At 49.2% G+C, this 14853-nt stretch overlaps 6 protein-coding genes across 6 annotated transcripts; 2 read left to right on the top strand and 4 right to left on the bottom strand.

Moving 5' to 3' along the window:
- Window positions 1-332: 332 nt before the first annotated feature.
- Window positions 333-1363, top strand: J7337_002945 (uncharacterized protein; the record flags this gene model as incomplete). The annotated part of the gene is made up of 2 exons (XM_044820670.1): window positions 333-371; window positions 416-1363. The coding sequence occupies 2 exons, from the start codon at window positions 333-335 to the stop codon at window positions 1361-1363; spliced, it is 987 nt and encodes a 328-aa protein (XP_044684970.1).
- Window positions 1364-1533: 170 nt separating this feature from the next.
- J7337_002944 (uncharacterized protein) lies at window positions 1534-1995 on the bottom strand (the record flags this gene model as incomplete). Its single annotated transcript, XM_044820669.1, has 3 exons — window positions 1534-1718; window positions 1778-1901; window positions 1963-1995. The coding sequence occupies 3 exons, from the start codon at window positions 1993-1995 to the stop codon at window positions 1534-1536; spliced, it is 342 nt and encodes a 113-aa protein (XP_044684969.1).
- A 1327-nt stretch (window positions 1996-3322) lies between these two features.
- J7337_002943 (uncharacterized protein) lies at window positions 3323-4285 on the top strand (the record flags this gene model as incomplete). The annotated part of the gene is made up of 2 exons (XM_044820668.1): window positions 3323-3753; window positions 3841-4285. 2 exons carry the CDS (start codon window positions 3323-3325, stop codon window positions 4283-4285), a joined length of 876 nt encoding a protein of 291 aa, XP_044684968.1.
- Window positions 4286-4822: 537 nt separating this feature from the next.
- J7337_002942 (uncharacterized protein) lies at window positions 4823-8192 on the bottom strand (the record flags this gene model as incomplete). Its single annotated transcript, XM_044820667.1, has 7 exons — window positions 4823-5609; window positions 5659-5788; window positions 5838-6147; window positions 6200-7072; window positions 7121-7209; window positions 7257-7396; window positions 7450-8192. The coding sequence occupies 7 exons, from the start codon at window positions 8190-8192 to the stop codon at window positions 4823-4825; spliced, it is 3072 nt and encodes a 1023-aa protein (XP_044684967.1).
- A 670-nt stretch (window positions 8193-8862) lies between these two features.
- J7337_002941 (uncharacterized protein) lies at window positions 8863-9507 on the bottom strand (the record flags this gene model as incomplete). Its single annotated transcript, XM_044820666.1, has 1 exon — window positions 8863-9507. The coding sequence occupies one exon, from the start codon at window positions 9505-9507 to the stop codon at window positions 8863-8865; it is 645 nt and encodes a 214-aa protein (XP_044684966.1).
- Window positions 9508-11499: 1992 nt separating this feature from the next.
- On the bottom strand, window positions 11500-13429 carry J7337_002940 (uncharacterized protein; the record flags this gene model as incomplete). Its single annotated transcript, XM_044820665.1, has 4 exons — window positions 11500-12021; window positions 12079-12259; window positions 12323-12688; window positions 12738-13429. 4 exons carry the CDS (start codon window positions 13427-13429, stop codon window positions 11500-11502), a joined length of 1761 nt encoding a protein of 586 aa, XP_044684965.1.
- Between the last annotated feature and the right edge of the window lie 1424 nt (window positions 13430-14853).

The following is a 14853-nucleotide window of genomic DNA, read 5'->3' as shown; positions in this document are numbered from 1 at the left end:
CAAACTCCGCAGTGCGCTAAAAACAGAAATTCAATGAGACCCTCGACAGCGTCAACGGAATCTATGTGGTTCTGACTTGACACCTAGGTAGGCATCTATAAAAATAAATACTGCCTTTTTCTATGAACTCTTTATCTCTTCACATTCAAGAAACTCTGGCCATAACGCGCTGTTCCCCCCGACTCACCTTTACTTCAATCCAGCCTTGATTGATCATTGGAGTCAAAGTGGCAACAGGATAGCACCTCAAACTGTTAGCAAAGGCGATTCAAGCCAATTTTCATCATGGGCTCCCTTGGCTCCGATGCAAAGCTACCATGGATCCGAACACCATGTCTCTTGAACCCTCAACTGTCCCGCGTGGCAGGCTGGTGAGCTTCACCGTCACGACTTAGATCAAACCAATAACTAACAGGATCTGAGCAATGTATACCTTAAGCTTGAGAACCTTCAACCCTCAGGCTCTTTCAAGTCTCGCGGCATTGGCAACCTTATGACCCAAGCGGCTGCTGCTGCCACAGGCCCGGTCCACTTCTACTGCTCATCTGGAGGCAACGCTGGTCTGGCATGTGCAACTTCTGCCCTCTCTCTGGGCCAAAAGGCGACTATCGTAATTCCTACCATCATTACTGAGCTGATGAAGGGCAAGCTTCTCGACCTTGGGGTGGAAGTACACCAAAAAGGCAGGAATTGGGCCGAGTGTGACAAGTATATGCGTGAGGAGCTATTGGCAAATGACCCCATGGGCATATATGTCCCGCCCTTCGACGATCCTCGGGTTTGGGACGGTGCAGCAACTATGGTTGATGAGATCCGAGATCAACTTGAAGAGCCCATCGAAGGGATTGTCTGTAGCGTCGGAGGCGGCGGTTTGATCAATGGCCTGATGCAAGGCGTTGAGGGCCGTCCCTGGCAAGATAAGAAACCAGCTGTCGTTGCCGTCGAAACCAAGGGAGCAGACAGTCTCAACGCAAGTGTCCTTGCCAAAGAACACGTAACACTCCCTGAGATGACCTCGATCGCAACGTCTCTGGGCGCCACTAGAGTGTCAGAGCAGACTTGGAAATGGAGCCAGCAATCTTCGGGTACTATGAAGAGCCTCGTTGTATCTGATGCGGATGCTGCCATTAGTGCCGTGCGCTTCGCTGACGATGGGCTGCATTTGGTTGAAGTCGCTTGCGGTGCTGCCCTGGCTCCCGCTTACCGAGGGGATCTGAGAAGACTGCTTGGAAAGGGCATGTCCGACGAGGAATGGGGTAAGAAGAACGTGGTGATTGTGCTTTGTGGTGGTTCGAATGTTACTCTGGGCATGCTCAATGAATATCGGGATAAGTATCGAGGGGAATCCTCAATCAAGATTTGAGTGAGTCCATAGAACATACACATAGGGGCATAGGTACTGGAGTAGATAAATAGACGGTTAATTATCAAAACTTCCTCGCAAGCTGCGTATCGCTGGCCGTAATCTCTGACTCCTGTCGCCGGTCAGGTCCCTTTAGTTGCGCCAAACTCCCAGATGCCCTCCCGCGAAATCTAACGTTTGCTCGCACCCCCTCTACCCTTTGCAGTTCCCTTTTCTGCCTTGGCCTGGTCAACAAACTCTTTCATAATCTGGTGTAAATCGGGATTCTTTCTGGCAAGAAGTAACACATCATCTGTTGTCACTGTGGACCGTCCAGCGTGATTGCTGAAGCTCTCCAGATCTGTGGCAACGTTTTCTGTTTTGCAGTCAGCACCCTCCCCCGATACTAAAGGGAGAGCGTTTATTGTTGTTTACCGATTTGTGTCCAGACTAGCTCTGTGAGTGCACCGATGAACTGTGGTGTTGCATTTCGGTTACGGCGTAGAGACTCCTCGTCGACAATTTGACCAACTGCGTACCACAAGGCAGCCTTGAGGCGCTACCCTTAATTGATTAGCTATCCGTGGAACATTGCCAGAAATGAAGGAAGAGTTTCCTACCTCTCGATCTTCGTCACTAGTTGTGTCTACCATTTTGATAGTTTGCTCGATGAAAGATTACGTACTAGGCACAGAACGTGTTTGGGCGCGTTGTGGGGTATAACTTAGCATGCTTGCACCAAGCGGATGGCGGGGTACGCAACTGAACGACGACAGAACTTCACTGATAATACCTATGATGGAAGGTATAAGTTATAAAAGAAACTCTCTCTGCCTGAAATGACGAATACGAATTGAGAGATGAGAGAAGTGGTCTATTAGTATGGAGCTGATAGTGATGAGTTCGGGATGACCACAGATGTTGTGCATTTGTCTTCTGTATACGATTTGCCAGATAAAGTATATAGTTAGTAGATAATAATTGGCGATGCTTCTTATGTCAATGTCAGGAAAAGTAAACAATTCCGGCTTGCTTGTGAAGATGTCTCTCCGCCTCCTAACGTCAGGTCTTCCCAGCTAACCAGGTATCTAGTAGGGGTGCCAGGCTCTCATGGCAACGAAGCTATAACATAAATCAAGGTTGTTGAAGAAAGAGCACGGCTAATGCAGGAACACCCAGATTCTCTGGAACCTTTAGCTAGCTAGATGGCACACCCTGTCGTGAAGTTCGGGACCTGAGCAGTTCTTCATCAATTTCCATCTCTTCTTGTTCAGTTCTGGTTTGACCCGGTAAAGCTTTCAGTTGAGTTGATCTCCCGGTTTCAGTCGTCATTGGCGTTCAAGTTTTTTCAAGGTTGACATCATCAGAAACCTGAGACTAATGATCGACAATGGGATGGGTATTCTGCTCCACCGAATATGGGCGACTATACGGAGTACCGGCATATATATTATCCAATTTTCCCATATTCACGCCATAATTGAGGAACATATCTACCCAGTATTCACTTGCAAGTTCCAATCCTATTCTTCCTCCTGCTTAAGAATGGTTTCATTGGACAATGAGGTAGGTAGGTAGGTAGGTAGATGAAGAAGAAGGCTTCCATCTCATCCAAGCCACAACACGCCAGCGTCTCCACTACCTTAACGAAACAAAGGCTGTGCACGTGCTGCATCCAATCATATGCATGCAAGCCACACACCCAACGTCGTCATCACCAGATTCGGCCGCCTTAGCATCGCCACTCTTGATGCGATCAACAGAAACTCGGCCACTTCCACACAATCAGATGCTTTGCAATGGCGCTGGGAGGGATCCCAGCTACGTAATAATGGATGTCTTGCGCAAGCTTAGTCCCCATACGCAAGAAACCACTTAAACCCCGAATTCCTCACCTAGCTTACCTATCCCCCTCCACGAACCTTAATCATCACGTCCTCCGTTATTTTCTTGACAATATTCGTATAATCCTAGGTAACGATGGGTGCCAAGTCAGGAACCGCTCTCAAGTTCCTTCAATGGTTCATTCGTGGCATTCAATTTGCCTGTGCAGCCCTCATCCTTGCCATTTACTCCTACTTCTTAGCCACGCTTCATAACCACAACCTTCACATCAGTGATACCATCCGCGCCGTGGAGGGAATCTCTGGCGTAGCTGTTCTCTACACTGCTGCAGCTCTGGTACTTGTCTGCTGTCTCGCTGGCCGTACACTTTCTTCTCTCTTGGCCATCATACTGGATGTCGCTTTCATCGGTGCATTCATCTATGTTGCTGTTGCCAACAAGGGTGGTGCCAGCAGCTGCACTGGCTATCTAGACACTCCATTTGGTAAAGGAAAGGCAGGAAACACTGCTGAGGGAAGTGATGGATTCACTGCTTTGCCGAGCTACCGCACGGCCTGCAAGCTCCAGTCTGCTTGTCTAGCTGTTTCTATCATTGCCATGCAAGTCACAAATCTAGACACGACCATACCGCAACCCAACTGACCTTTCAACAGTATCTTCTTCATATTCTCCATTCTGATGGAGGTTGCCCTTGCTCGCCACCACCGTAAGGAGAAGCGCTTCGGCCCCAGTCCTGCTAACGATTACACCTCGGGCTATGGTGCCAAGGGTGGATTCCTGGGCCGTATTTTCCGTCGTCGCAAGGCTGCCGCCGCCGAAGAAGGTCATGACTTGCCGGAACATACTCACCCTGATCAGCTCGATGCATATCGTCAGAGCCACGCCACAGATCGCACCGCCGTCAACAACTATCCTGACAATACCTACAACAAGTACGATAACACCGGCTTCAGTTATCAAGACCCCAAGTATGGGCGCCAGGACGGTTATGGTCAGATTCACTACCCTGAGCCTGAGTATGGTGTCACTCAACCGCCCGCTCGCCAGACTGAGAATACAAACTATCGCTATGAAGACGGTGTTTATGATCGCACTTAAGTTGGAACGAAAGAAACTAGAAATCCCAATCGGAAAACTGCACCGAATGATACCCGGAATGTTGCTCCCGGCAAAAATAACATGTCGCTCATGAACATTTACATACGGCTTGACTAGCCCGCCTAATGATTAATTATATGCATTTTGATCCTTTCAAAGCCGGGATAATAGTGACGGGCCGTTTTCCCACTGAACGTACAAGTCAAAGCTGGGCTGCTCATATTTTCTTCCTGCCTTGAACGCAAATCTCTTGGTTTATTTTGTCTCCAGGGTCTTTCGCCGCTTGAACTACTCAATACTCATCTGACAGGCTGGTGCCTTCGCTTTAATCCCTTCCATGTCCATATCATCGCAGAGCCAAGCCTCAATGTGAATCAGGGAGGTTGAACTATTACATCCCAGACCAAAAGGCTGATGCAACGGGAAACTCACAAACTACGAGTCTTTACGGAAACTAAACAAACAACTCGCTGTTTGTCAATCGCCATACCAACCAAAAGCGCCCAAGCAAGAACACCTTTGTGTAACAGTGGAGGCTTACCAGACCTCACCCGGCTCTAGTTCGCTCATGCCATCGTCGCCTCCCCCATCCGTCCAATTCAACTCCAGCTTCTCAAGTTCTCTAGAGAAAAAGTCCTGCTCGTCTCGCATAGCAGCTCTGATATCTGGTGCAATCTTGTCTGGGTACCGACGAAGGTTAAGCCAGTGCGTTAGGCTGCGCAATGCTTGTTCTAGAGGGAGCGCTGCGTCGACTTCGGCATCCACGTCACTTCCCGCAAGCCATTCGTCCTTCAGCTCCGGTCGACAGTGCAGATATATCGCCGTGATCACCCGCATGTTGCTCTGGCGCCACTTACGGCCGCAGTAGGGAACTTGGTTCTTGAACAATTTAAGTGTGTAAAGGCGTAATTCTGGTTGAGGTACCTTGAGAGACTTCCTAAGTATTGTTGACGACTTGTATTGGACAAGCAGCAAGTTTCGGTGTGCTTTGTTTTTGCAAATCTTTTGCATCACTCTCAAGTAATTAATGAGGGAGAAGAAGTTGCGGCGCGAGAAGTCCGTGATAGGCTCTGTCGGTTGTTGATTAAGGGGATAGCCAAGCTCGTCTACTTCGGGTCTCGTTGAAGAAGCGTGGTCATCGCTGTTGGAATCTGTGTCGTCGTCGTTTTGCGCAGTTGGTGATCGTCTTCTCCTAATTGGCGGGGGTGCAGCCTCGTCTTCACTCTCTCCTATCTCTTCGTCATCCCCTTCATCTTCTTCCTGCACCGAGTCTGCAGCTGCCTTATCTCTAGATTGCGACAACAGGTTACAGAAATGGAAGAAACTATGAATATTAGTAGACTGGTTCTCAACTCCTAAGCATTACGTCATACCTATTTTCAGCGCGGTCCATTTTGCTATCGACCACTTGCTGGACATCTTGATGAGCAAAGAGCTTGAGGACGAGAGGGACGTAGTTAGAGTCCAGTAGAAGTTGCGTCATATACTCAAATTTGAGGACATCTATTTGATATCAGTAAAGCAGACAATCGAATAGACTTTGTCAACATACGAGAAACTCTCAGCCATTTCAAAAGGAGTATGAGAATACCAGTCATGGCTTTGGATGTGATTTCCCGAGTCCTGGCGGCGTCGACTTCTTCTAGCGATAATTCAGGTGTTGGTGGTTTGGGGAGGCTTTGTCCGGGCAACTCCTGCTGCTGTCTGTTCGCCGAAGGACCGCCGTTCATGCCAGGATTGTTACCTCTACCCATTCCTGGCGGTGCTTGTTGAGGCTGCTGTGCGACGATTGCTGTCACGTTAAGAAGAATCGGCCGCAGCAGCACTATCACAAGCGATTGGAGGTGAGGCAGAGCATCACGCTAAACGTCGTTAACATCTTCCCTATTTCCATGGTTCGTTTTTACCACCCACATAGAACTTTTCAACAGCAGCAAGCCGTTGCTTGTCTCGTTCAGACAACAGCTCTGGTCGAGGACCATAGTCAATCTCCGATTCAGGAGCGACGGGATGCTTTCTCTTCTCCTCTGCTTTTGTCTGCGCTTTTACCGCCTTCAGAATCTCTTGCTCTTCTGCCGAAAGCTCATTAAGGTCTAGACCCTCAATCTCATCGTCATCATCATTGTGGTCACTATTATAACCACGCTCGAACTTGAGAAATCGCTCGCGCTCTTCCCAAAGCTGGCGAGTCGCTCGCGTCATCCTGACTCGTTTAGAGAATAACTCTCCAGCTTCTAGGATGGAAGCGGGAATATCGCTTCCTTCCCACTTTCGGCCTACCAGAGCATGTTGGAGACCGGAAGGGCCTTTCCCACCAGCAAAGTTGCTCGACGCATCTAAGGGAGGGTACATGAATGGGAAATTCTGGTTTGTTTGATAGTTCTGTTTCTTGCCTCCCTTTCCGTTAACCGCTGGAGAAGGGGGTGGTGATGGCGCCGGAGTTGCAATGTGTACTGGTTGGTCAAGAATTGAGGTTCCTCCACTGTGAACCTGGGGTGGCGTGGGAATGATACCGTTAGCACCGTTGTTCCTGGAAACTTGACTGGAGAGAGGGGGTAATAAAGACGTGTTATCTGCCTCAAGTGGAATGGCTGGTCGCGGAGGTACATATGCTGGGTATTTTGAGGTAATCTCTTGTCGGAAAACGTGATAATCCAGGGGTGAAGCAGTGATGGTCTTCTTATCAGCTGCTTTGTCTCCCATCTCATTAGTAGCGTCTTTGATAGCTTCGAGCTCTTTGGTTCCACCAAAAACAAGTAGAATCGATTTCCAAAACAGTAGAAGTATCTGTTGAAGAATGAGCATCACGGTGTGAAACACGACTGCTCAACATACCTGAGTTTGGGGCATGGCATTTTGCTCATCCCATCGTAATTTCGAAGTTGCTGTAAACATGTAATCGGCCATCGAGGGGTTGAGTTCCACTATTCATATCAGTCAAGGCCAGACGGAAGACGGAGAAAAAGCTTACACAGCTTTCCGTATGTAGAGGACATGTCTTCTGGGTCGTTGAGAGTTTCCTGCACTGCAACGTACATGATGGTCATAAGATTCATCAGCTCATCCTGAGCTTCTTGGGCGCTGTTATGCTGCCCTAAGGGGTCCCCTGACCTGGAGTCTATATTCAGTTTCATGCTGCAGAAGGTACGTCATGCTATGCTCACCACTGTACTTCAAAGTTACTCCGCAGGGCTTCCCAAATCACGGGCAGCCCTTCCAAAGAGCTAAGACACTCGACTCCAGCCTTGATAGCCTGCAGCTGCGGAATACTCGCAACAGATCGGCTATCCCCTGGTGTCGCATTCGGCATGGCGGTCTCATTCCAACGGCCCAGAACCAGATACACCAGCTTCCCAATAGAAGCTGACCGTAATGCAGCATCATTGGATTGCACGCCTGCTATAGCGGTTTGGACAAACCGTGCCCGAGTATCGTTATCTGCATCATCCCATGAGTCCCGAGATCTCGACTCATGCTGCCAGTGCCACTTAAAAGCTCTCTGTGCAGCACTGAGCCTAACCCACTGTGGTACCTGATAGTTGAACCACTCGTCTATCTCTTCGGCATGCGGACCCATGTCGGTGTACTCAAAATCATAGGCGACAGGATCGGCGCGATTGAACTCCGCTACTATATGGCGCAATTGCTGGAGAGAGAGCGAGTCGGTCCCCGAAGGCTGGTCATTTGAAGGAAGAGGCGCCATAGGCGCGGCTGGAGGGGCGCCTTGTAGAGAGTTTCGCTCGAGGGGAGGCCGTGCTGCTGTGGGCGGCGCAGGAACCGGTGGAAGATCGGGCTGTTCGGCCTCGCCGGCGAGGTCAGCGATTTCGCCTGTATCAGTTACATCTTCTATCGGAGTAACAGGTTGCGCATCGTCCGGAGAGGCCCTCGGAGGCCAGACGCTGCTCATGGTGTTGGTCGGTTGTTCGTGAGGTTGATCTAAACAAATGCCCCGCCAAATTTGATGTTTTTCGTTTCGGTGCTTAAGCCATACTGGAGATACTGCTTGAATGAGTGTTGGTGACAAGGAAAACAAGCATGGGGCTTTTGTCTCAGCCGATAATTTGGGGAGACCGAAATGTATGACTACTAATGTTGAGTGACAATGGTTGTGGACGTGGCCTGGTTGAGTTGGAGGAGGAGGGCACCCGACACCTCAGCCTTGGGAATTGGTAACGCCTGCCGAATATAATTGGCGGATGCTTTAAGGTACCAATGCAGGTCCTGGCCGCCCAGGTGCAACTAGGTAAGGGCCCCCCATCCGCTTTAACCATTCATCATAATTGCGGTGGCCATTAATAAATAAATTAGTACTATAATTACTTCCTATGACAGCAACTACATATAGGTAAGTAAGTTAGTGAGACAAATAATTTAAGAAGAGCTCAAGTTCAACTCCGTTGATATATTTTAAGTTTACTAAGGTATAAAACTATATCTCATAGACGTTCTGAGATAAAAGAATATTACATATGTACTTAGTCATAAATATAATTTAGAATGATCAATATTCATGATTTGAAACTTGTATAGTTTACTAAATAATACTGCTCTTTATCTATAGCTTTTCTGGAATTCGTTCACTCAGAACCCGACAAATCTGCATTAGAGTCATGATCCGCATCTCCCTCTTTCAATGCTTGTTTCTGCCCTTTTGCTTTTGCCCTTTTTCGTAGCTTCTTCAGACGATTCATCCTCTTCTTCTTGTCTTTTACATGCTCCTCTTTCTCGGCCAGTTTTTTTACCTCGGCTGCTTTCCTCTCTTCCATTTCCTTTATTCGTTTTCTTAAGGATATCCGTTGTTTCTTTCCTGGTCGCCGTTTTGTTTGTGCCACTTCATCCTGTGCCCGTTTTTCATTCGCCCTGGCCTTTCGAGTAATAGCGAGTTTCGTAACCTTCCGAGGAACCTCGAGGCCCCAAGCCCTGACGTGTGATCTTGCCAACACTTGATCCCCACTTACTGCTGCTACAGTATACTCATGCTTTCGTTCTGCAGAGACGTTTTTAACCACATAGTAACTGAGTGGTCGACCGCTCACAAAAGTTCCATCGCCTGTTGGTCCATGATCTTCCTCCAGAACAACCTTTTGGCTTGGTGGGGCTTTGCTGAAAAGTCGAAAAACAAATTCTTCTTCCTCATCATCCTTGGCGGCGGGAATGGCCTCTGATTCTCCAATATCGTTATCACGAGACTCTTTGCTTCCTGTTAGAGAACAGTCCTTCATCGCGACGTCAGGGGTCGGTTCTGCCAATATTTCCAGTCCCAATGATCTTGCGATCTGTTCATTCAGTTTTGCGCGCAACTCGGCATCACAAATGCCGTCGACACTCCAATTCTCTGCGCCATCATCTGATTTGTCCAGATCTTCTCTTCGAACCCTGAAAAGCGAGTTAATGAATGAAAAGAAGAACCACGGTAAGCAGGTCATCAATTACCTCTTTGCTTCACGCACTTCAAACATGCTGCTCTCTCTCTCTGTGACAAGGGTAGAAGCCGTAGGGGATACGAAGTGAGATTCAGGGCAGGTGTGTTTGGATGTGAGAATAGAAACAAAGACTACAATGTTGTTGTCAAGAGGATGCCGCAAGATAAGTCAGGGAAGCAGATTAGCGGGGATCTTTCGAGGCTGGGCAACTTCCATCAAAAGCCAGGGTGCTTTAAGCAGCAAAATCTCCGTATATCAAAATTCCGCGACGCAGCGTGTTATCTTATCGCCTCGCAGGCACATCTGCTTTACGGTGCCTACCTTACCTTGAACTGTATTGGATGCGGATCGTGCCTAGGGAGGTACCTTACCTAAGGAGGTTAGTGCCTAAGATTAGTACCTTGGAGGCAGTACTCTCCCGAGAGCTTGCCTCTAGGTACCTTAATCAAAGTATTGAATGGTATCTATTTGTCAAAAAGGTTAGCGTTCACTGCTACAGATAAAATTCGTGGTATCCTCTCATCGCCCGTAGATTAAAACGCAATCATCTCCAGTACCTTAGTTCAAGGATAAACAGAAGGCGAGCATCAATCAGTGATATTCTGTTACACTTGGTCTAACATTACCTCTTCACACTAGTCAACCTGAACTTCAGCTCTGCAGGTGAATCAATCAGATTACCTTCTGCACCCACAGAACAGATCTATTAACAAAGCTATCCCCCGCGATAGCCCTTCTTAGAGGCTCAAATACGGCCAGGCTATTGGGGCATTGACTTGGCACAGCAAGCATGAGGGGGGCATGGCATTAGATGGCCCGGGCCTCGGAGGACCATTCGATGGTGCGACGTTCGTGTGACCTCAGCTATTCATCACTTGTAAGTATTAAAGAGCCCAACGTCCCGAGTTTGCAATGTAGTTCTCAGCACAAGCGTTTCGTTGAAAGGATCAACCAGGGGTAGGATTATGACTACTACCTCGTACCTATATTCATTTTGCAACCCTACCCAATTATCGTTTCAGACCCGCACTTCCTTCACAATAGCAATCGGTCAAACCAGTCACTTAAAAGCCCCAGGGAATTCCTTCATCACATTCCGATTGTTTTTTTTTAAACTACTTCATTGATACATAAGGGACTCGAGCTCAGTGGCAACTTTTTGGACATGCCACTTGACAAAATAAACACCGCCCTATGACGGAGCTGGTACAATCCGCAGATTGATACCCGCAGGAGAAAATAAACAAGAATATTTCAACAAACAAAATCATCCGAGAAGAAGATACGCCCTTGTTTCGCCTGAATCGTCCTTTAGCCCCAGATATGCAACGGCGTCTCGAATCGTTGCAGAACCAGCCGCTCTGCATTAATGAGAGGTTTCGAATTGACCAGCTCTCATCGTTCCCCAGCGTCATTAGCCTCTAGTCATCCGTTATCAATCCTCGTGTATCAAATCCTCTTCCTTCTTTCTCATTCGGCCAATCCTTTTCACCTCCATTAACTCTTCATCATTCTTGCCTCTGCCTCCGGCTCCGTCTACTTTCTGGTATCCATGTTTCAAATCAACTCAAGCCGCCCAATTCAGATTGCCAACACCATCCGTCATAAAAAAAAAAAAAAAACAGAAAAACTCCAGTAGGTATTGTTACAAGCTCACTGACAAACGAACCAAGCGCTCCACAAGTCCAGTGGTTGTCATGCTTCTCGTTAGGCCAACATCTTTTGATGGCAACTTTTTGTATATCGTCAAACGCGAGCTTCTTAACTGTGGATAAAATAAGACATAGAAGTCTAGTTCCCATTCCAGGAATATTGATGCATGGCATCAAAAGAGCCTCTCGCGGCTCCGTTGTAGACCGACGAACCCTGCGGCTGGCTCGACTCGGTCTTCGATGGCGACGATCCCGCAGGCGTACTCTTGTACTCGTCGTGAGGGAAAGGGTATGGTCGAGACTCGGCAGTGCTGGCATATGCCAGATTCGTACTATGCTCCCCAGACGCTGATGTCCAGGTGTGTGCAGGCGCGTAGTAGTCTCTTGCAGGCACTGAAGGTGGCCCAGACGTTTCTGGGTTGTAGCTGGGCTGTGCAACCTCGCTAGAACTCGAGCTCACGGGGGCATACGGGGCGTATCGATATTCTGGAGAGGCGTCGGTGTTCGCTACTGAGCCCGCACTCCTTATCGATGGATGACTCATGTGTCGTGGGCTTTTCAACGGCCTTGGGTTATCGACGTAACGAGGGATGTTCATGGCCTGATCATGGCTTCCGAGCGGAGTGGTGTGTATCGATAACTGCGGGGGGCCAGTCGTTGTCTGCATATTATAAGTATACTGGGATCGGACTGGTGGGTGCTCCGAATCATTCGTTACCATGGATATGGGCACAGGGGGTTCCATCGATGATTGGATGGGCATTCCTTGTGATTCAGCAGGGAAACTAGCCGTACCAGCCAAAGGGCCCATTGACGCCGCAGGGTAACTCTCTGCGCCAGAGGTTGGGATATGACCCAAGGGAACCTGGGCTGGCGGTGTCCCCCAAGTTGGATATGAGCTACAAATCAGTCAGTACGGCTCAAGTCGCGATACAACCAAGTTGATCCAGGCGCAAACTCACTTAGATCGTATTGGGCCTAATTGTGTACCCGGGATCTTTGGCGCGTTGAAGGTAAAGGCTGTCCGCGGGAGTTGGGCGTCAATGCCTCTTGGTTTCGCTTCCTGGTGCTTTGCGCTCAGGGGGCCCGCAACAACTCCCACTCCAGTTTCCACAAGGGCTTGTCCTCGGGATCCTGCACTGGATCCTAACAAAGGGATCTCTTTTCGAGCTTGAAAGTTACGAGGGCTTCGCCCCCTGACGACGATGGGCGCCGTGGTGGATTCCGTGAGCACAGTCTTGTTACCATTGGCCAATGTTCCAACGACTTTGAGATGGAGGACGAAATGTTGCTGAAGCTCCTTTCGACGACCATTGTTTGCAGTTGCACTGTGATCGTATTAGCAAGCGAATGCTGCCAGTGCAGCCAATGACTTACATCCTAAATTGAAGGCGTCGCCACCCGATAGGATAAACGGCATATTCACCATCGGATTCTGTCCCATCGTCCTGGAAAGGAATTAGGGGCAGAGACTGCGGTTCTTGATCAGGGGTTTGGTTTGTCTCTGGTGAGTTTGGTGGAGGGGTTTTCCACGGAATCACGATTAATCGGACCGGGTTGCCATCAACAGACTCAATGGCAGAAATAGTAACCTCCATGTTACTGACTGCAACAGTCTCGCCAGATTCGGTGATCACAGACAGTTGACCTCGTGGAGTAACAAGGGTGCCGCTGATTTGAAAAAGATTTCTTCGGTAACAGGTCAACTCGGGCTGTCTGAGCGAGCCATCCGATGTGTTCGCAGGCATTTCGGAAAGGAAGAACATCCCGTGGAGTTGAGCGGACAACTCTAGTTGTTGCATGCGGCCTTGCTGGTCGACAATGGTGTGTTTATCCTGTGTTCTCTTGAAGGCCAAGAGCTTGTGCTCGTGGCTGGCTGTCATCTTGGAGCTGTCATCACGGAGATCCTGGACAATTTCCTGGTAAGCAGGTGGTTCTGCTTCGGAGAAAGATCTCTTCAGGTTTGGGTAGCCACCATGATGTGAGACAATTTCTGGGTGCGCAGGTCTGTCGTATGCTTCTTGGTCGTCTTGGGGATATCGGCTGTAGGGGTAAGAGGGCTGATCCATCTCGGTATGATTACTACTAGTCCGTCCTGAGAGCGGCGAAGAAGTTGATGGCATGGGATCTGCCACCCGACCTGGTATGTGTACTGAGCCTCCGTAACTTGACCACATGCTTGAATGCCCTGGGTGTCCTCTCAAATCTGCCATAGTGGCCGGGTATGCCGTTGCGGTTGTCATGGGAGCATAAACTATTCAACTTTGCCGCTTCCTCAACCAGACCAAGTTGCCTGGACTTTGACCCGTCACTAGTAACGTGGTCCTGAGAACATCAATGTCGATACAGATCAGGCCAAACAAGATAGTCGAGATAAAAGAATCTCGCGAGACGTGTTTGGCGCAAGGTGTGGTGGAAGTGAAGGAACAACACGATACTCAAGACACCGGGGAAGTGATGTTTGAGGTTGATGGTGCAAGTGTGCACTTGTATATGGAAATGGATGGTGGCCAGAGGAACGGCAGATGATGGAGGGGAGTGTTTAGTACAACACCCGGCACTGTCCCCAGGGTGGAGACCGAGTTTGACTGGGGGCTGTTTCGAGGTCCAGGCACAGGGACTTGGGTCAGTGCTGTCGACAAGACCTAGTAGTATCGAGTCCAGAGAGAGTTCTTAGTATAAGCTCTCACAAACAGCCATGAATGTCTGCGGGCTGGGAGACCACTTCAGCGCATGCGGCCGTTCTTGGAAGGAGGACGGGGAGTGGAGGGGCGGATCTGAGAAACAAAACAGCCTGTTGTGATATTGGAGGCTGATTTCATGTAAATACTTTGACAATGCTGGGTTCTTAAGAGAAGGCAATAATCTGCTCGGCAGCAGTGATGGTAAACACCAACGAAGCCTGCAGCATAAAGAGTCTACGTCGTAGAAGATGAGTTTATTAAACGCTGTTTCTCTGGGAGACAAGCAATTCTGATAAGGTGGATGTATCAATGGAGCTTGTAATGGAGCTCGGACAAAGCTATGCCCCAGAGACTTTCTGATAGAGAGGGTCAGGTCCAGAGAGGACCGCAAACTGCCGGATACAGGCAGGATAGCAGAAGCAAAGGACATGACCGCCGACGACGCCGGGGTTTTTGGGAGCCAGGACCTTCACACGAGGTAAGAGAAGACATCCCATCCCAGACACGCCCCAGCACGTAGCGTAGTCCCTTGCCATGCATCCCCTCGTCAGCGTCTACCGAGGGGTTCGAGAAACACCCCTGCTCGTCTAGCCCAGCACGAAAGAGAAAGCCCATGTACTGTTGACAAGTCATGCCGCTAAAGTTTGGATAAGAGCATGGCCTGTTCAACGCAAGGTTCACGTACTGGCTACCCCCATCCATGCTGGTTGGTTGGGATGAGATGGATAGAGCAAATGGGTCGAGCGGGGACACGGGGACTATCTCTTGAGGGCCCGGCAGCCCCCCTCCCTCCTCAATCAAGCCGCCCT

The sequence above is a fragment of the Fusarium musae genome, chromosome 2 (assembly GCF_019915245.1).
Source record: "Fusarium musae strain F31 chromosome 2, whole genome shotgun sequence".
NCBI lineage: Eukaryota > Fungi > Ascomycota > Sordariomycetes > Hypocreales > Nectriaceae > Fusarium > Fusarium musae.
This window is presented reverse-complemented; position numbering and strand designations above follow the sequence as displayed.